The 17,419-nt window shown below is 34.2% G+C and overlaps 1 protein-coding gene across 3 annotated transcripts; it reads left to right on the forward strand.

The window, feature by feature from the left end:
* The first annotated feature begins 9,010 nt into the window (after positions 1-9,010).
* LOC131036386 (uncharacterized) lies at positions 9,011-16,425 on the forward strand. Of its 3 annotated transcripts, none has more exons than XM_059221810.1 (4): positions 9,011-9,180; positions 13,651-13,878; positions 13,963-14,033; positions 15,733-16,425. In XM_059221810.1, exons 3-4 carry the CDS (start codon positions 13,966-13,968, stop codon positions 16,166-16,168), a joined length of 504 nt encoding a protein of 167 aa, XP_059077793.1. In that variant the 5' UTR covers positions 9,011-9,180; positions 13,651-13,878; positions 13,963-13,965; the 3' UTR covers positions 16,169-16,425. The 3 variants fall into 3 exon arrangements, with proteins under 3 accessions (XP_059077793.1, XP_057824243.1, XP_057824244.1); XM_057968260.2 differs by having other exon boundaries at positions 9,013-9,180; positions 13,972-14,033; XM_057968261.2 differs by lacking the exon at positions 9,011-9,180 and adding an exon at positions 9,498-9,717 and having other exon boundaries at positions 13,972-14,033.
* Positions 16,426-17,419: the final 994 nt, after the last annotated feature.

The raw sequence follows: 17,419 nt of genomic DNA on the forward strand, positions 1-17,419 counted from the left end.
GAAATGAGTTGTCGCAACACTGTTTCAATGGGTTCCCCAAAGGGAGTGTATGTGCGTTTCTGTTTTTGCTGACGAGGTCTAAGTTCATCATGAGATGTGATGCGACCTTGATTAGAAGGAACATTTGTGTTGTTTTGAGGTGGAGGATTTTGTCCTGCAAACCAAACCACAGGTTGTGCGTTTTGGATAGTCCTGACATCCACAACCCCATCATTGACAATATTCTTGTTTTTATTCCAGAAGCTTGGTTTATCACTATTGAAGCGTGGGTGAGGACCATCTTTTGGTTCATTAAAGATTTTGATGAGTCCTTTCTTGATAAGTGCCCTTTCACATTTCAAACCCTTGGTGATCATATCATTAAAAGAGTCTGTGTCTTTGGCATCCAGGTGAAATTCCATTTCTTCGTTTAAGTTGTAAATGAATATTTCCACTAGTTCTTGTTCAGGTAACTGAAGAGAACGTCTGCTAGACATTTGGCTCCATCGTTGGAGGAATACTGAGAATAGTTCACCTGGTTTTTGTTTAGTGTTGCACAGATCAGCCATGGTAATGTCGCGTTCAATGTTATGAGAGTAATGAGCTAGAAACTTCTGGATGAGTTCCTCAAATGTTCTAATGCCACCTGGTAGTCGGGAAAACCATGATGTGGTTGTTCCTCCCAAGCTTTGGGAAAAAAGGCGCATTAGGTATGTGTCTTCATATGCTACTTCAAGACAAGCGGAATGAAATTCTCTGACATGATCACGAGGATCTCCCTTTCCTCTATATTTTTCAAATTTGGGTGTTTCGAATCCTCGTGGAAATGGTGGCATGTAAAGATCCCTATCAAAAGGATAGGGACAGATGTCATTGAGTGAGAATTGGTTAGTCTTGACACCACTATGAAGTTGTTGGGCGAGATTCTCAACTTGTTGCCGCAACATCTCCATTTCATTTGGAGGAGGAGGTGGTGGGTTACCTCAAGGAATGTTATATCTGATGGGATCTCTACCTCTTTCCTCTTCATGGCGACTTTGTCTTTCTGATGCTTGTCTTAATTGGGCAAGATCAAAGTCAGAGGGGAGTTTTGCTCCTTCTTGAGCGAGTCTTAAGAAGTGAGCATCCGCATTGCTCCTGAGTATTTCGTCAAAAAGTTTGTTAAAGAGAGGGTTATGCTGAGCCCTTTCTATTGTTGCAGGAGTGGGAGTACTTGGGTTTTCGTCATCTGCATTTCCTCCAAGTTCTTCTTGAAATTCATTGAGATTTTCCTCTTCTTCTTCTTCCCTTTCTATTTCTCGTTGCCTTGACTGTGATCGGGTTTGAGCCATTTTGTTTATGAGTCTTTGTTGAAGTTGAGTGAAAAATGATGATGAGTTTTTGTTGAAATGAGAGATTGATGGTTGGTGAATTGTGTTGCACGTGGATCTCTAACACCTTTAAGGTGGATGTAACCGAAATTCCTTCTTTGAATTGCTTGTTTGTTTGATAAGTTTTGATGTGATAAGGTGTAGAGAAATCTGAGATGTGTTACAGATTTAACTACTTAGTAATGAGAGGATTTACTCATGAACTAGTTTTAACCTGCGTAGATGTGTCTCTTAGGATGAGCTTATCCTAGATGTAGAAACAATCTAAAAAGTGATGTGATGTGTTTGATTTCAAGCAATATCTAAAAGAGAACTTGGGACAAGAACCTCTTAATGTGTTTGAGAGTTGGGACGGATTGATGATGAAGTGATGATGTATGAGTGAGATGATGGATGAAAATGTTTTCAACTTCAATAAAAACTTTGTGTTACAAATGGGACAAACTCTATCTCTTCCCTTTCAGGTGTTGGTGGTATTTCTCGAGCTGTGTTGTATGTGATACAGACGTTTGGGAAGAAGTTGGGATTAATCTTTCCTCCTTGGTTTTTGTGATAACTCAGAGCTCTATATTGCATAAAAGCTCTACGGTTCAATGATTCGGAATCAAATTCATTTGTTTTTTCTTGAAGGTAGAGACGCATGTGACGCAGAAAGACTCTATGTGAGACAAAAATTTGTCTATTTATATAGAAGAATTTCCTCCTTTTGATCAAAGTCTTTGAGCTCAATAGTCTTCTTTTCAAGTTGATATTCTGATGACGCTTCTTCATTCGCAAGATGTGAAGAATGGTCATAAAATTTGACTCTTTGTTGTTTGTACCTTGTTTTTGATGTTTTTGGTTGTTTTGACAGATGTTTGGTTGGATGAATACTTTGTTTTTGGGAAGTGATTTTCTGATTTTTCTTTGACAAGAAAACAAAGCAAGCACACAAACACAAGAATGTTGCCTCAAAGGCACAAATGAGTATGGGTCTAGATCAACCCAATCCTTGGACTTTTATATAACCCTTCCTTTAGATGTATTTTAAGGTGTATTTCCAAAGCCTGAAGTCGGCTCAATTTGCACTTGGTCTTGACTAAAAAGAACACACTTCAAACACTTTTTATCCCTAAGGTCAAATGGCCAGTTGTGATAAATTTAGCCCACATCTTGATATTTCTTCGACTTTGGTACTACATACCTTATGAATCTCGCCTTGGCAGGTAAGGATGTGATATACTAAGTCTTGCATGAGCATAACAAATAGATGATCCCTATGATGGGGGAGTCACCACTTTTATCAAGCCACAAGTGACTTTTCAAAAAGCTATGTTTCTACTCAAGGAAATATGTATGGTGAGTATCTTGGGAGCAAAACCATCTATGCTCTTGCACTAAATTATATCGCAAATATCCTCAATCAATAGAATGAGTGGGCTACTACTTAAAGGTGTTTAGTCATGTTCGATGTTTTTGGACATAAGTTCATTCTGTAGTGACTCACTTAAGAGCCTTGTAACTGGTGGTGGGGCCCATTTGTCCTTTCGGCCAGTTACACTGTAGGAACAGCTATACCCAAGGCTACAACTTTCGCTCTCACCTGATTTCTATAGCGGCTCGAAGGATTTACCGCTCGAGGTCGTTCCCAAGAGTATCGATCCCTTGGCAGGCCTCTCTTAAAAAGATAAAATTTTGAGTGTTACTAACACTTTTCTCTTGCACCTAGGACCACGAAAGCCAAGGGAAAGGATAGTGTGTGTTAGAGGTAGGACCACTCGACTGACTTTTTGCACAAGTGTGCCAAGTACGAAAGACACTTGTTCTTTTTAATCCACCATTACAAATGTGATCTAACTATTTGGAGATGTTGCTCCAACAGCCATGGTGTTCTTTTTAACTTCAAAGGCGATGTGTTTTGTAACCTAGAATTCGGAAATCCTGGTCAACTTAAAGAAAAACACGTTTGCTTGAAGTAAAATTTGTTTTTGCAAAAATCAAAACAAGTGGATTGTTCTTTTTATTTGCCCAAAAATTGAAGTGTGGCTTGTGATTTTTAAGTTTGATGTAAGAAAGAAAATTTGTTTTGTTGATTTTAAGCACCAAAACGAAGTTTGTTTCCTAACTTGCAAAAAAATAAAATTGTTTTTGTATAAGTTTGTGGTTCTTTTTACCTTGGAACAATGAAATTCTTTTTAAGAGCCCCAAACAAATGTGTGATTCTTTTTTAAAAGCCCAAATTTGAAATGTGAAGTTAATTTTAAACCAAAATAAAAAGTGAATTCATTTTTAAAACCAACTTAAAAAACAAGTTAGTAAAAAATATAAATCTACTTTTTAATCTAATTTAAATCTGCACAAAAGAGAAAAATAGTTAGTAAAATCTGCCTATTTGGTGGGCTTCTACAAGCCTAATTTTTTTTTTTTGGTTTTTTTTTTTTTTTGGTTACAAGGTGATTTGTACAACGTTTTGTTACAATAGCGCTAGTCTGCGTTTGAACAAAGGCACTATTTAACACAAACGCACTAAAAGAAGGGAAAGACAGAGAAGGAAAAAGCACTGAAACAGGGTGAATAGCGCCAAAATAATGTCAAACGCACCAAAACAGTGTCAAAAGCGCAACCTGTGTGACATTTTCAACATTCAAACATGTTATTGGTTAAAAAAAAGTTGATCTTTTTGGTGTTTGGATTCACGTCGGGTTCACCAAATGATGCTCTGCAAAAAGGATTAGAAAATCTGTTTGATGGCAACACACACAAGAGCACAAGAAACAAACGTTAGTGTTAGCAACAAAAGATTATCCTAAACAGGCATATCAAGAGAGATATTAAGCATGAAATAGAAAGCATATAAACATAGAATAAAATAGCTAATCAAGATGTTCATAGTTGCTCCTCCCTTGTTCCTCTCCTCTCCAAGTCCCAAATGAGTGTAGCTCTCAACTTTTAGCACTAGCCATGGATGCCATATGGAGATTCAAGATGGTTGAATATGATAAGCAAATGCTAGGCAAGTGTAGATAGTGATGCTATGAGAAAGCTCTATGTTAATGCCAGTATAACAACAATACTCTAATGCTTCTCTCTTTTGCTTGAGGAGAAGGGTTCTATTTATAGAAGAAATGGGGAAATGAAGGGTTAAGATTGAATGGTTTAATCAAGGGCCAAGTTTGAAAGTTGGGGATCCATGTGCACAATTGGCACCAATAAAATGGTGACAAGTGTCAACATAGGATTGGGTTGAGAGAAGAGGTTGGAGGCATTAAAGGCCTGAGAAGACCTCATGGTTATCTAGAGGCTAAGGGTCAAGTCCAAATTAAAATTACCCACTGGATTAAGAGTTAATCCAAGGATAAACCTTTGTGCAAATGTTTAAGAGATAATCATGGTCAAAGCATTAATGGCCTGATGAGACCTTTGGGTTGGGTAGAGGTTGAGTCAAAACAAATGTTTTAACCATGTGGGAGGGTTTGAGGTAACCATTAATGGTTATTGGAGAATTTGGGGATTAAGTGGTTGAAGGTTGAAAGCTTTCAATGGTTATCAAAGACTTTGAGTCATTTAGTGGTTGAAGGTTGAAAGCCTTTAATGGTTATCAAAGACTTTGAGGGTTTGAGAAGTGACTTCCCTTTTGCTTAGGAATGTGACAAAGTTTAGAGAAAAGGTTAGGTTATTTAGAAGTGATTAGAAAATTCTAGAAGGGGTTTAGGCATGCAAGTGGATTTTGTAGGAAAATGCAAGTGGGAGAAATTTTGGTATTTTCAATTAAAATAAAATCATTTATTTCAATTAAATGGTGTAATTTGCATTTGGATAAATATTCAAATAAATATTAATTTATTTAAATGAGAAAAATGAAGATAAAGCATTAAAATGCTTGAAGACTTTGAGGGAAACCATTAAAGGCTTGAAGACTTTAAGGAAAACCATTAAAGTCTTAAGAAGACTATAGAAGGAAGCCATCAAGTTTGAATACTTTAAGGGAAACCATTAAAGGTTTCAAGTGGGTGAGGATAAATAGGATTTTAAATAAATAATTTATTTAAAATAGTTGTGCAACTTGCTTTTGTAGGAAAATACAAGTGGGTGGAGGATAAAAGTGATTTAAATAAATTATTTATTTAAAATAATTGTGCAACTTGCTTTTGTAGGAAAATACAAGTGGGTAGAGGATAAAGGTGATTTAAATAAATGTTAATTTATTTAAATATGAGAGGTGGGATTTTGGGGGATTTAAATAAATATTAATTTATTTAAATGTGAGAGAAGATTTAATTAAACAAATATGATTTATTTATTTAATTAATGGTCTGAATTTGGTTAAGTGAATTAAATCAAATAAATTGAATAATTTATTTAATTAATAGGAGAAGAGGGTTAAGATGAATTAATTAAATATTAATTTAATTAATTCATTAATTGATGGTTAAATAATCAAATAAATACTAAGTATTCATTTAATTAAGTGGACAGATTTATGTGACTACAATTAGTTATAAAAACCAAACATTAAATTTGTTCAAGAAACATTAGAAATCTTGTAGTTGTGGGTTTGAGCCCCACGGTGGGCGCCAGAAATGTGTGGTGTGTGAAAAGTGGACCTGTATCTGTAAGCACAACACTTCAATCAAGTCATTACATGCATGGTTAATCAGATATAATCAATGAATAATAAACCATAACAAATCGACCCATTGCCTTCTAAAAGATGCGAGTATAAGATTGCTCTCAGATTATTAGCAATACCAGTTACTAGACAACATCAAGACGAAGGATTTTAATCTATATGAGCATGATGAATGCTAGATGGATGCAATATTGATCTAACAAGATTCAAGCAATATTAAGCTAAATGATTTAATCAATATGAAACAATTAATATGCAATATATCAATGAGTCTAGAGCAAAAACAGTATAATAACAATATATTCTCCAGCCTTTCTTTGAATGAGAGATGAACCTGAATTTATAGAAAATTTAGAAAGAAACCAACGGCTAAGATCAACTGATGATGAGCGGTCAAGATTTTCCAAGAGGAAGCACAATCCAGGGGAATTGATGTGATTGGATGCTTTTCTCAGTTTTAAAGGAAATTGAACTAAAATTAAGATTAAATCAAGAAAAACCTGATTTAAAGGAAATTGAACTAAAATTAAGATAAAATCAAGAAAAAACTAATTTATTCTCTATTTCATTCAATTTTAATATTTAATTATTTTAATTGCTTTCTTTGAGATTATTTATCAATTTTTAATTTTGTTTTTCAAGTTTGTTCCCAATTGATTTCTTTTCTCAATTAATTCATTTTTTGGTCAATCAATTCCTTTTTTTTATTTATTTCCATTTTTGAAGATTTGTGCTCAGTTGATTTATTTAATTAAATTAATTCCTCTTTCTTGATTTGTTTCCTTTTTTGAAGATTTATGGCGATTTGATTTATTTAATTAAATATGCTAGGATATTTAATTAAAATAAATAAGATAATTGTTTAAAATGATTTACTTGGAATGATTTAATTAATCTTGGGTGATTGATTTTGCCATGTGACATTTAATGATTTTAGGAATTAATTGTGTGCTCAAGATTGATTTAATTGTCTTTGGTTAGGACCTTGGTGACGTTGTCAAGATTAGGGGCCCATGGTTTAGATGACCATTTTTAGGGTATTACAAGAACAGGGTTTGAGAAGCCTTGGATATTATTAAAACTCAATGGTTTATAGCTTTCCATAAAGAAAGCTATATGGTGATTTGACAGAGGTTGGACATTCACACTTGACATTTCATAGGGAAGTACATTTACATAATACATATTTTCATTCATTTCCCTACTTCTTTCCTTTGCCACGAATCTTAAACTATTACAATGCATAGCTCAAAACATAGTTCATCTAACTTCATACAAAATGTGAAAATTGTGTCACAGAAGTATGTAAGATAATCACTACCATTCCCTTCCTTAGTGCTTTACTCATTTTCTAGGGAACATATTTACACATAATTTTCATGAAAGTATACTTGACTCGTGAAAATCATAAATACTTGGAAATTTTGAAGCTGCTGCTACCTTCTTTAACTGGGGATTCGAAAAGTTACCTTCAATCCTTCAAATCTTTAACACTGATCTTTGACATAGTCGCCAACTCCTTGCGGAAGACAAATACTCAAATAGTTGGAATTTCTTCACAGGTCAGATTTGTTTCAACACAACACTACAACACTTCCTTATCATCACATGGCATTATATGGATTCCATCCTCAGCTTGTTGGGGTACTTCACCATGAAAGCTCAAATCTGCTTCATCTCTTCTACAAATTCCTTGGTTCTTCTTCAAACAAATGCACACGGGTGCATAGATCTTAGAGTCTCAGAGTCGCCACTCACAACTTGTGAGGTATTACAAAATAATCTTGAAACATGGACAGATCTAGACAGAACTTATATCAAAAGATGAATTACAACAGATTCTCCAACAACATTTATGAGAATTGACTGAAACCGACAAGGGACATATTAAGAAACTCTTCACTCTATGAGGCAGAGATTTGAATCATGTGATGCGGGAGCAAAATTCAACCATCGAAATCATAGAAAACCCATAAAACTTTATACAACATTTCCCCAGCAGATTCGCCATTTTTGTTGGTGACTTGGATGGGATAATCTCAACTATTGTATTAAGCAAAGAGAAAGAGATGAAACTCACTCTTCTATAGTTGACCTGCAACCTTCCACAATCTATTGATAAGCTCATTTCACTTGCATGATGATAACCCTAACCTTGTTTGTGAGATTCATTCTAAGAAGTGGAGCTATAATTTTGGAACCAAATAATCCAAAGGTTATTTTTAGAATTATGTGAAGCATGTGGCAAGTGCATGCATGACATATACAAATTTGACTTGATTTGAGGATGGATTAAGAATGTGCAAGTAGATTTGTTGATTAACTAATTAATTTTAACCAACTAATAGTTTTAGGGGGAATTTTAGAATTAAATAAATAGTTTATATTTATTTAATTTTAGAAGATTGGGGTATGAAAGGCGAATTCAAATATATAAATATTGAATTTACTCGTTTAAGGTTTGGACTATAATTGAAATGGTTAAAATGATTAATTGATTAATTAATTAAATTATTCAAATTTATTTAATTAATGTTAGGAAGATGATCGATAACTTAATTAAATATTTGGCTTTATTTAATTAATGACGTGATAGGTATATAAGGGATGAATCAAATGATGTTAGGATGAGGACGAATTTAGGCGTGTACACTTTTCTTTCTATCTACATAGATTCATAAAAGATATAATGATTTACTAGAAAATCATATAGTGATTTACTAGAAAATCAATATTGAATATAAGATGGCTTATTAGTCCCTGCCTTAAGCAGGGAACTAATGTTTTCATTTCCAACATTAGTATACTTTGATAATTGTGCAAATTGAAAAATTTAATCTTATATCAAAATTTCATTTTTGTTCCTATTAAACTATTGTAAAAATTATTAATTATTTGATTTGTCATTGGCTATTTCATTTTTTTGCTGGGGTTTTAATTCTTTTATATTTGAAAATTAAATAGGTATCCAATAGGAAGCTATTATTAAAATATTTAAGTTGAAGACTATAGTGTTAAAAGTATTTTTATAAAACTATGTAAAAATCAGTTTTATAACTTTTTCTAGATAATTCTTTAGAGCAGAGAAGAAGCTGCGAACATTCTGGATGCTGCTTCAAACCCTGGTGGCCCAGCTTGGCGTTCTTCTACTCAATCGATTGCAACTGATGACCAAGCCTTAGCTTTGCATTCTGACGTGAATTTCTCTGGAGCACCTCTGAGGTCTGTTGCTTTTCTTATTAATTCAATTTTCATGTCTGTCTGAGGACATAACAGCAACTGCATGCTCATGATTGGAAGTGACATTGGCTAGTTGGCAAAGTTGCCCTAGCTGTTTTCGGTTTACTGCACTAGGCTGCTTGTGTTAATTGGTAAAGTTTTATTATGTGAGGCCGATAGGCCATTCACACATTTCCATTTGCTATGTCGGCCTGAAGGATCCGACCATAGCTATCACATTAACATGCTTTTTCAAAATTCAGCTGTATTTTGTGACTATACAAAGAGTTAAGTATGTTCTCTGCTCGGCTTGTGATCAGGGCATGAATGTTCATCAAATCAATATTTTTTTGTCAGATGTTGTAGTTGTGACTGCCCTGGTAGCTATGTATGGAAAATGTTGAAGCTCAGATAAAGTGTATGAACTGTTTGACTGAATGCCTTAAATAAATGTTGTCTCAATACATTTTTAGCAAGTGCAAATTGGCAGGCATTAAGCTTAATTTCAAAGATCTTAGCGAACCGGATTGATTTATCCAGGTGAGTTTCTAGAAAATTCCATGCTTTAAGATAAAATGTTCTCTGCAATTTCTCTCTCTATTTTCTGATGACCCAAATTCGCAGTGTTGCTTGAGTTTGTTTGTTTTGACCATAATTTTGTCCATTGTCCTTGCATCCATTTGCTGACAAACAAACCTGTGAGGGTAGACTAATCCTAGTCTGCAATAGTTCCATGGCGGCGTGGATAAGCGGGAAACTCAAAATTAAAGAGGGGTCACAGCCAAAATATCTGACAAAAGGGGCTACTGTCAAATCTTCCGCAGCTATTCTGCCAAGAATAAACTTTAAGGGCTAACTATATAATAGCATTGCAAAACCCTGTATGTATGTAGGGTCTTAAAAAACCATGTAATAACAAAGCAAAAAGGCGTAGGAACATAGAAATTGTGAAATAGAAAGCCGTTGTTGAACATCCAGAATGGACCAGGCGGACTTCATGAGACTAAGGTTCTCCTCCTCTGTCAAGTGGACATTAACAACACTGAGCACACGTCCTCTTCCCAGTTGCGTAGGTAGGATAAGAAAGACCTCTTCTTCAATTTTGTGAAAACCCTTGGCCAGAATAGAAATCGGGTGGCTCTTTCTCTGGTTACGCAGCAAACTCCTGGCCGAATTAGTCATCAAGTACATTAGAGTATCTGAATTTTTAGGGTGAAGGTGTATTAAATTCAATATGCAATGGTGGTTTATTTTCATTAGCTGGCTATGTTTTTCAATTTATAAATGCCCAAGGAGAATGCCTCTAAGGAATTTAGGATTTTAATTACTCTTTATTGTATTCTATACATTGGCTAAGAAGATTACCACAAGAAAATAAGACTCTTTTATTGACAAGAACTTCACAGGTCCAGATGTCCATTTGTCCATTTTTATCCTTTTACAGAGTCTTTGAGTTTACATGATTCATTTGTCATTTTCTGAATGCCTTTCCAGATTTTTTAAAATAAATCTATTCTGTCCATATACTACAATCATCGCAGTTTACGAGTAACATTTCTTAGCGGCATTCTATCAAATAGTTCACTGTGCCCTGAGGCAGGGAGGATGTTGGCAAAGGTTGTGCAATTTGGCTTTACAACTACCGATAGGAGCTGTGTGCATTTACATTCAATTTTGAGTCCGAATTCTGAGTTATGTTGAATCTATAATCCGTCCAATTCGTTCATGTTAGACTTTGTTGTGCAGAAATCTTTCTAGTCCAAGATTTAGAAACAGAGTATATATATTGTGATCCTTATCTTGTACAATTTCGGCATTTGGATCCTTTGTTTGAAAATTTGTTTAAAGCATGAAATCTTTAGAGGGCGACTTATTTTTAATTGAGGTTTAAGTGGATTCAAAGAGGCGGAGAATTCTTTCCTCGCCACATAAAGTTGGAATAGTTCTATGATTTATTCCATTCAATTAGCTTTTAATACCAGACAAGTTTTCTGTGGATTTGAATTTTGGGTTTTACCGTAACTTTATGTTTTATTTTTTTATATCATACCATTCAAGTACGCTAAAACAACTTAATATCATATGTGGTGAAGCTCAACAGAGAGCTAAAGCGGGGAGGGTTTTTCGATATTATGGCCACAATCTCAAGGGATCTGTACTTTATATAATTCCATATCAGAAAGCACTTTCTTTACTTCTTATTTTTATATTTAGATTGTTGTACAGGATTGAGTTTAGCTTCAGTATCATCAGTTTCAACTAGCTAAGTCTCCTCCAGTTTAAACACCTTCAGTAGTTCTTCCACGACTATTTCATAAGTAGCACCAACACCTCCAAGAATAATAGGAGCAGTTCTGGTTTTTACATAAATCACATTGCCCATTTCATTTTCTTTGATTATCTGCCCCCTGTTCCTCTTATAAGGCATCACAGGTACCATTTCCATAATACCTCCCCCCATTTCTAATTTCTTATACATTTTAATTTATTTTTCAAATATTATATTATATTTAGACCACCATCCCCAAATTGTGAAAAAAATTCCACCCGTCCTCAAAATCTGTTCCCGAGTCCCCCCTTTCCAAAACCCCGCTGAACCATGTTTACTTTCGTTGGCATATTTTAACTCTATTTTGACAATATTAGACTATCACGTCACAACAATTCGATATTTTTCAATGTCTGGAAACCTTAACCACATCAAATGTATCTTTAATAATTTAGTTCTTCATTTCACTCAAAACTCTCAACGTTACATTGATAAATAATTTGTACATTGATTTCTTTGTATTGCTAAGTTCTTTTTAAATTTCCAATTTGTGATATTTTGCATGAATGGGAAACTTCACCGCATTGTATTTTTCATTGATTTAACCATTAATCCATTGACTAGAAAATTATGTAACTTCAAAATTATGCAATCTTTTAAGCTTCGCATTATAAACCTCTACTCATGAATTTGTGGGGCTTCAATCGTCACTTTTCCTTCCATCAATACTCTCCCCTCCATCCTAGAACCTACTAAACTCATACTCTCCAAACCAATAACAAGCCTTCTTTTTCATACTCTTTCAATAGAAAGGTTCCCATAGTTAAAATATTCAAGGACCCACATCTCCCATTTTATAGTTCTTTACAGTTCATGGAAAAAAATTCCAGCATTCTATATAAAGCTCCATAAATTCTGAGCTTCTCATAGTCTAACCTTTCATAATCTCTTGCATTCGAACACAATTAATATCTGTTTATACAAGGTATTAATTGTTAAAAACAACTTTTATATGAACAGAGAAACACATAATTCTTATTTAAAATACAAACCACTTTATTATCTTTCAATTTTTTCCACCACATTCAACACAACGACATCTATAAACATTTCAGTGCTGAAATTTTCAAATTCAAAGTACAAAACTAAATATACAATTAGCATGTAGATAGAAGTTTCCGACTAAATGGCTTTGTACCCTGATTCTATGGAAGCATGATGTCTGGTACTATAACAAAAACCATTTGATCATTTCTTTCAAACTCTACTATGTGCAAAATTATTCCCTGCATCTTTAAATCCGAACAGAAATATAATAACTCCAATAGAAGAGCTTGTTCAGCCAACTCCACCAAACAATTTATCAGATCAAGAGGTGAGGTATGTACCATAGAAATGGCCTCCAAGTGAGCTCCTTCTTCCATGAAAGCAATATTACCATTCATGATCAGACCATTTTCAAGTGAGGTCCAACCTTGATTCAATAATGTTGATGCCATACCACTTTCAACAACTTTGGTCATCAGGGCACATAAATAAGCAATCTAGGCTTATTGTCGTAGTACAGACTTGAATATATAGGTTGAATTTACTACTTGAATCATAACATTTGCAAAGTAAGTACTTTGAACTTTAGAGTTATATCTAATAACTTTCTTAAATTGCACTGTCTACTTGTATAATAGTTTTGAAGACAAGTTCTTAGAACACTACAACACGTTATCTTTTTCGCATTCAATATCGGTTATTAACTATTTTCAAAATTACTTAATTGTTCTCCACACTTCAATGCATTGCTTACATGTTTTTAGCTAAAGGCAGGGACTCATGCTGTCTCACAGCTCTTGTTGTATTTGTTATTACAATTGAACTAATTTGTTTTAACCATTTATTTTAGATTGTGAAAGTATAGTAACTATGAGACTAACACACTAACGAACCATATTATTACTTAACTCTAAGACTAACACGCTAACTAACTATATTATAAACCTAGAAGACTAACTAACCAACTAACTATATCAACTAATTTGAACCACAAAGAAAAGAAAAAACAAACAAACAAAAAAAACAAAACAAAACAAAACATGTAATTTAAATTAACACATAACTAAACTAAATATAAATTTTTACACTGCTCTTATAGATTCTATTATATTCCATGGGGTTACTTCCATTACACTCTAACCTATGTTACTTTCCAGCTTGGAATCAAAGAAGCTATAATTTCTGCGAAGGGACTTTGTTCTGTATGCTATGCTGGTATTCCATTCGCTTTAATCCTGTTGCAGACGGCAAGGGTCATTGAAATCAAAGGGTTTAGACAAGCGAGGGTGGGTAGCTTTTGAATAGGGACATTCTTGCAGCAGCAGAACAAGATGGCATTCGCAGCTCAGTTACTGACATTTTCTGCGTTGCTCATCATTTCACAGGTGCCATGCTTTTCTTGTTTCTGGAATTTAGTTTCGTTAGTACTAGCGAAATTTACTCCTACTTATTTACGGTAATTGGGCTAGTAAATGCAGGCATCCTCTGCAATGGAGGCATCAGATGCTGCTGCTATCAAGGCATTGCAGACTAAAATCAGGTAGGGTTTTTTTTTTCTTCTTATATCAAGAAAGCCCATGATTTTTTTTCAAGAATGCTGTGTTGTTCAACGTGTTTTTGGTAAAACTGCGTCTTCTTCCTTTTTCAATGATAAAGTCACAAAAGGGGTCTTCTACTGCCATTCCACTCTGAAATTAAATACTGTCATTCATTACCTCAAAAGCAAGCTTTGAAGGGACTGCGTTATATAATACTATAATAATCATCCAGCGAATGGCGAGAGAGTGACCCTAGTTGAAATTCCCTGGATTGCAATAAAGTCAATCAGGTTACATGAGAGAGTGACCCAAGTTGAAATCCCCCAAATACAATAAAGTCAATCTGGGTACGTGATCACAACCCAGCATAACCCAAATTAATAAATCTTGAGAGCGTGGTCAAAGCTTATCCTAATGCTCGTCCAATGTTGAAGGTGGTCATAGCCTTGCCAAATAATTTTCAATGGATAACGAAATTTGATAGAAGGGAGCAAAATTTTATGTTAACTATTGTCACGCTGGATAGACCATTTATCAGAACCCACTAAGCCCAAGCAGATAAAAATATTATCATCTAGACTGCTGTACCTGAACCCTGAACCCAAACTCGGAATATGAACTTGGGTTTTAAAAGAAACTGATTTCCCAAGTTATCATTTTAACAATTGATTTATTTTTTTTCAAAATTTGTAGCTTTATTTTTTCTGCAGTGGATTTTGAAAAATTTCAACTGTAATATGCTACACAAAAATTCTTAAGATGACAATTATGTGCAAGCAGTTTGTTTTTGGTAAAAATGCACAGAAAAATGGTAAAACGCATCTTATATATTCTAGGCAGGTCTGAACTTTGGTAGTCTTTGTACTTTCTTTGTACTTTCATCTCCAGCCATGTTTATGATTTGGTAAACCCTGGTAGATAAAAACCATCCACGTTTTAGTTTCAATAGCACCCATGTTTCCTTTATCTTATTTTGGGGCTTCTTTTTTCAGTGTGAACTGTCATCAAGGCACATAACTAAAATCGGAAGCCCCTTGATTTTCAAAACTGAGAAAGTTTGTACATGATCTATTTTTTTTAAAATTATTTGATTTTTCCAAAAGAAGATCCTGTGAAAATAAAAGGTATGTGCAAAATATGAATAATCTGCTATTTCTGGAATCGCTAATAGACAGAGACAATCTCTAGACTTACAGAATTTAGTATTTACTATTTATAGCTAAATATAACACTCCGATATTTGTTATATTCACCATACTAAGAACGAACCTTGGTATTTACTTCTTATTCAGCTTATACGGTTGTCTATTAACAAAAGCAAAAAAATCACAATTATTCGTCCTTAATAAAGGTCTCTATTAGCAAGAGTACATTCACAATCACATGGACCTAGCATGGCTATTTTAGAAAAAACGCTAGGCAACTTTTCACTTTTGGTGTTTCATTTGCATGTGGTTGACCTGTTGAAGGCACTGTCATTTCAGTGTTTCCTGTGTTTGATATGGGTTGTCTCTGTATTTAATTTGGATACAATCTTGAAGAAGCCTTTGCCTTTACATTCAGACTCATTTTTTATGTATTTAGTTTAGTTCTTTCTCAATCTGATTTAAGTTTTCATTACTGTACTTAGTTGTTTGTGACAAATAGTATCAGGTGTGAGGATTTTTTATCTTTTAATATGCTTTGTACTTGTACTCATAGGTATCAATTTAAGGATCAGACTTTACTGATACTCGCAATGACCCACGCTTCATATTCAATTGCCAATAATGGGGCTTTGAATGTTCTTGGGTACAATATCATTCAAGCTGCTATTTCTCTTCATTACGTGTTAGACAATTCTGCCATTGGAAGTGGAGATTTACATTCCAAGATATCCGAGCTCTCCAATTGCACAGTTCTGTCAAAAGATGCTTTTGATTTACAACTCCATGATTTGATTAAAGTGGCACCCAAAGTCAATCCTAAGAAGCAAATTATTTTATGTGGTTGCTACCGTGCTCTGTTTGGAGCCATTGGTGCCGATGCTAACCTTGATGTTGCAAAAGAGAAATTTTTGATAAGGCGTAAATTGAATGCCGCAAGCATCATGCAGAAGCATCTTACACAAGGAGGCCTTCGTTCGGAATTGCTCTGAACTGTTGAATAATTCGTCTATCATAAACGGAAGTTTTCTTCGGGTGGGCATGTGTACATAGATACGTAGTCTACAAAGAAGTTTTACCGAGTAGATTAAAGACATTTTCTCATGTTGATCTGTGCAAATTTCTTTTATGGGTGGGCAGGTGTACATGGATGCTTACTGAGTAGTGAGGTTTTCTTGAGTATATTAAGTACAATTGGTATGTCTTGATCTTTGCAATTAATTAATACGCATGGTACTTGGAAAGTGAATTTAGTATGCAAATGCGATTACTTGTGGGTCTAGGAGAGCTCGATGGAAATTGTTATTGTGCATATTTATGGGAAATGAAAATATTGAGTTTTTAATCTGTTTTATAGACTAGGTATATGCTAAGAGTATTTACTATTTATACAGGATGGAATGCACTTAGATGAAGTAGCTGACAATTCAAGATCTAGAGATATGCGTGGTTCTGTGCTGTTACTAGCAGAAGCAACTGTTTTGACTTGGGTAAAGTAGCTGATAATCAAACAAGATATCTGTACATGGTTCTGTACTGTTACTAGCAGAAGCAATAATTTTACATGGGGATTAAGGTCAACATTTATTCTTCTGAGTGTTTTCAAAATTTAATACTTTTGTTTTAATTTAAAGCTGCAAGATACCAATCAAAGATCAGAATTTACGATCAGAAGAAAATTTTAAGCAATTGAATTTACAATCATAAAAAATGAATAGAAAATAGCATGGAAACACGTGCTTAAAAAGGAAGGTTGTAGAGACAACCTAAGGCTAAACTGTGCCTCAACTCTGATTTATCCTTAGAGCAAAATTTTGATTTTATTTTTCATCAGCTTGTTAATTTTAGATGATAAAGAATATATAAATCTAAACAGGTAAGAGATAAGGTACGTATGGGAAATAAAGCTTATTCAATATGTTTAATTGCTTGGAATCCTTTCCATTTGTTTGGCCTTAGCATGTACCGGTCTGATAAATCTATAGAAAGATCAATATTTAGATGATAGGAACGAGCATTGTGTACTTGCCTTCTATGTTTAGAATTCTTGAATTGAGGATTTTTTGGGATTTAGGTTAGAATTTATTGTTCACTACCGTTAAAGCAATTTAACAAAGATAATAAGAAAGCAAAGAAACTGAGTGGCATTGCAATTAGTTTTCTCCTAGACAAAGCTAAAATCAAAATGAAATGTAGAAGTTTTGTCTATTTCATTGTACATGTGTGAGGGATAAGGGCAATTA

Source organism: Cryptomeria japonica, chromosome 5 (genome assembly GCF_030272615.1).
Source record: "Cryptomeria japonica chromosome 5, Sugi_1.0, whole genome shotgun sequence".
NCBI lineage: Eukaryota > Viridiplantae > Streptophyta > Pinopsida > Cupressales > Cupressaceae > Cryptomeria > Cryptomeria japonica.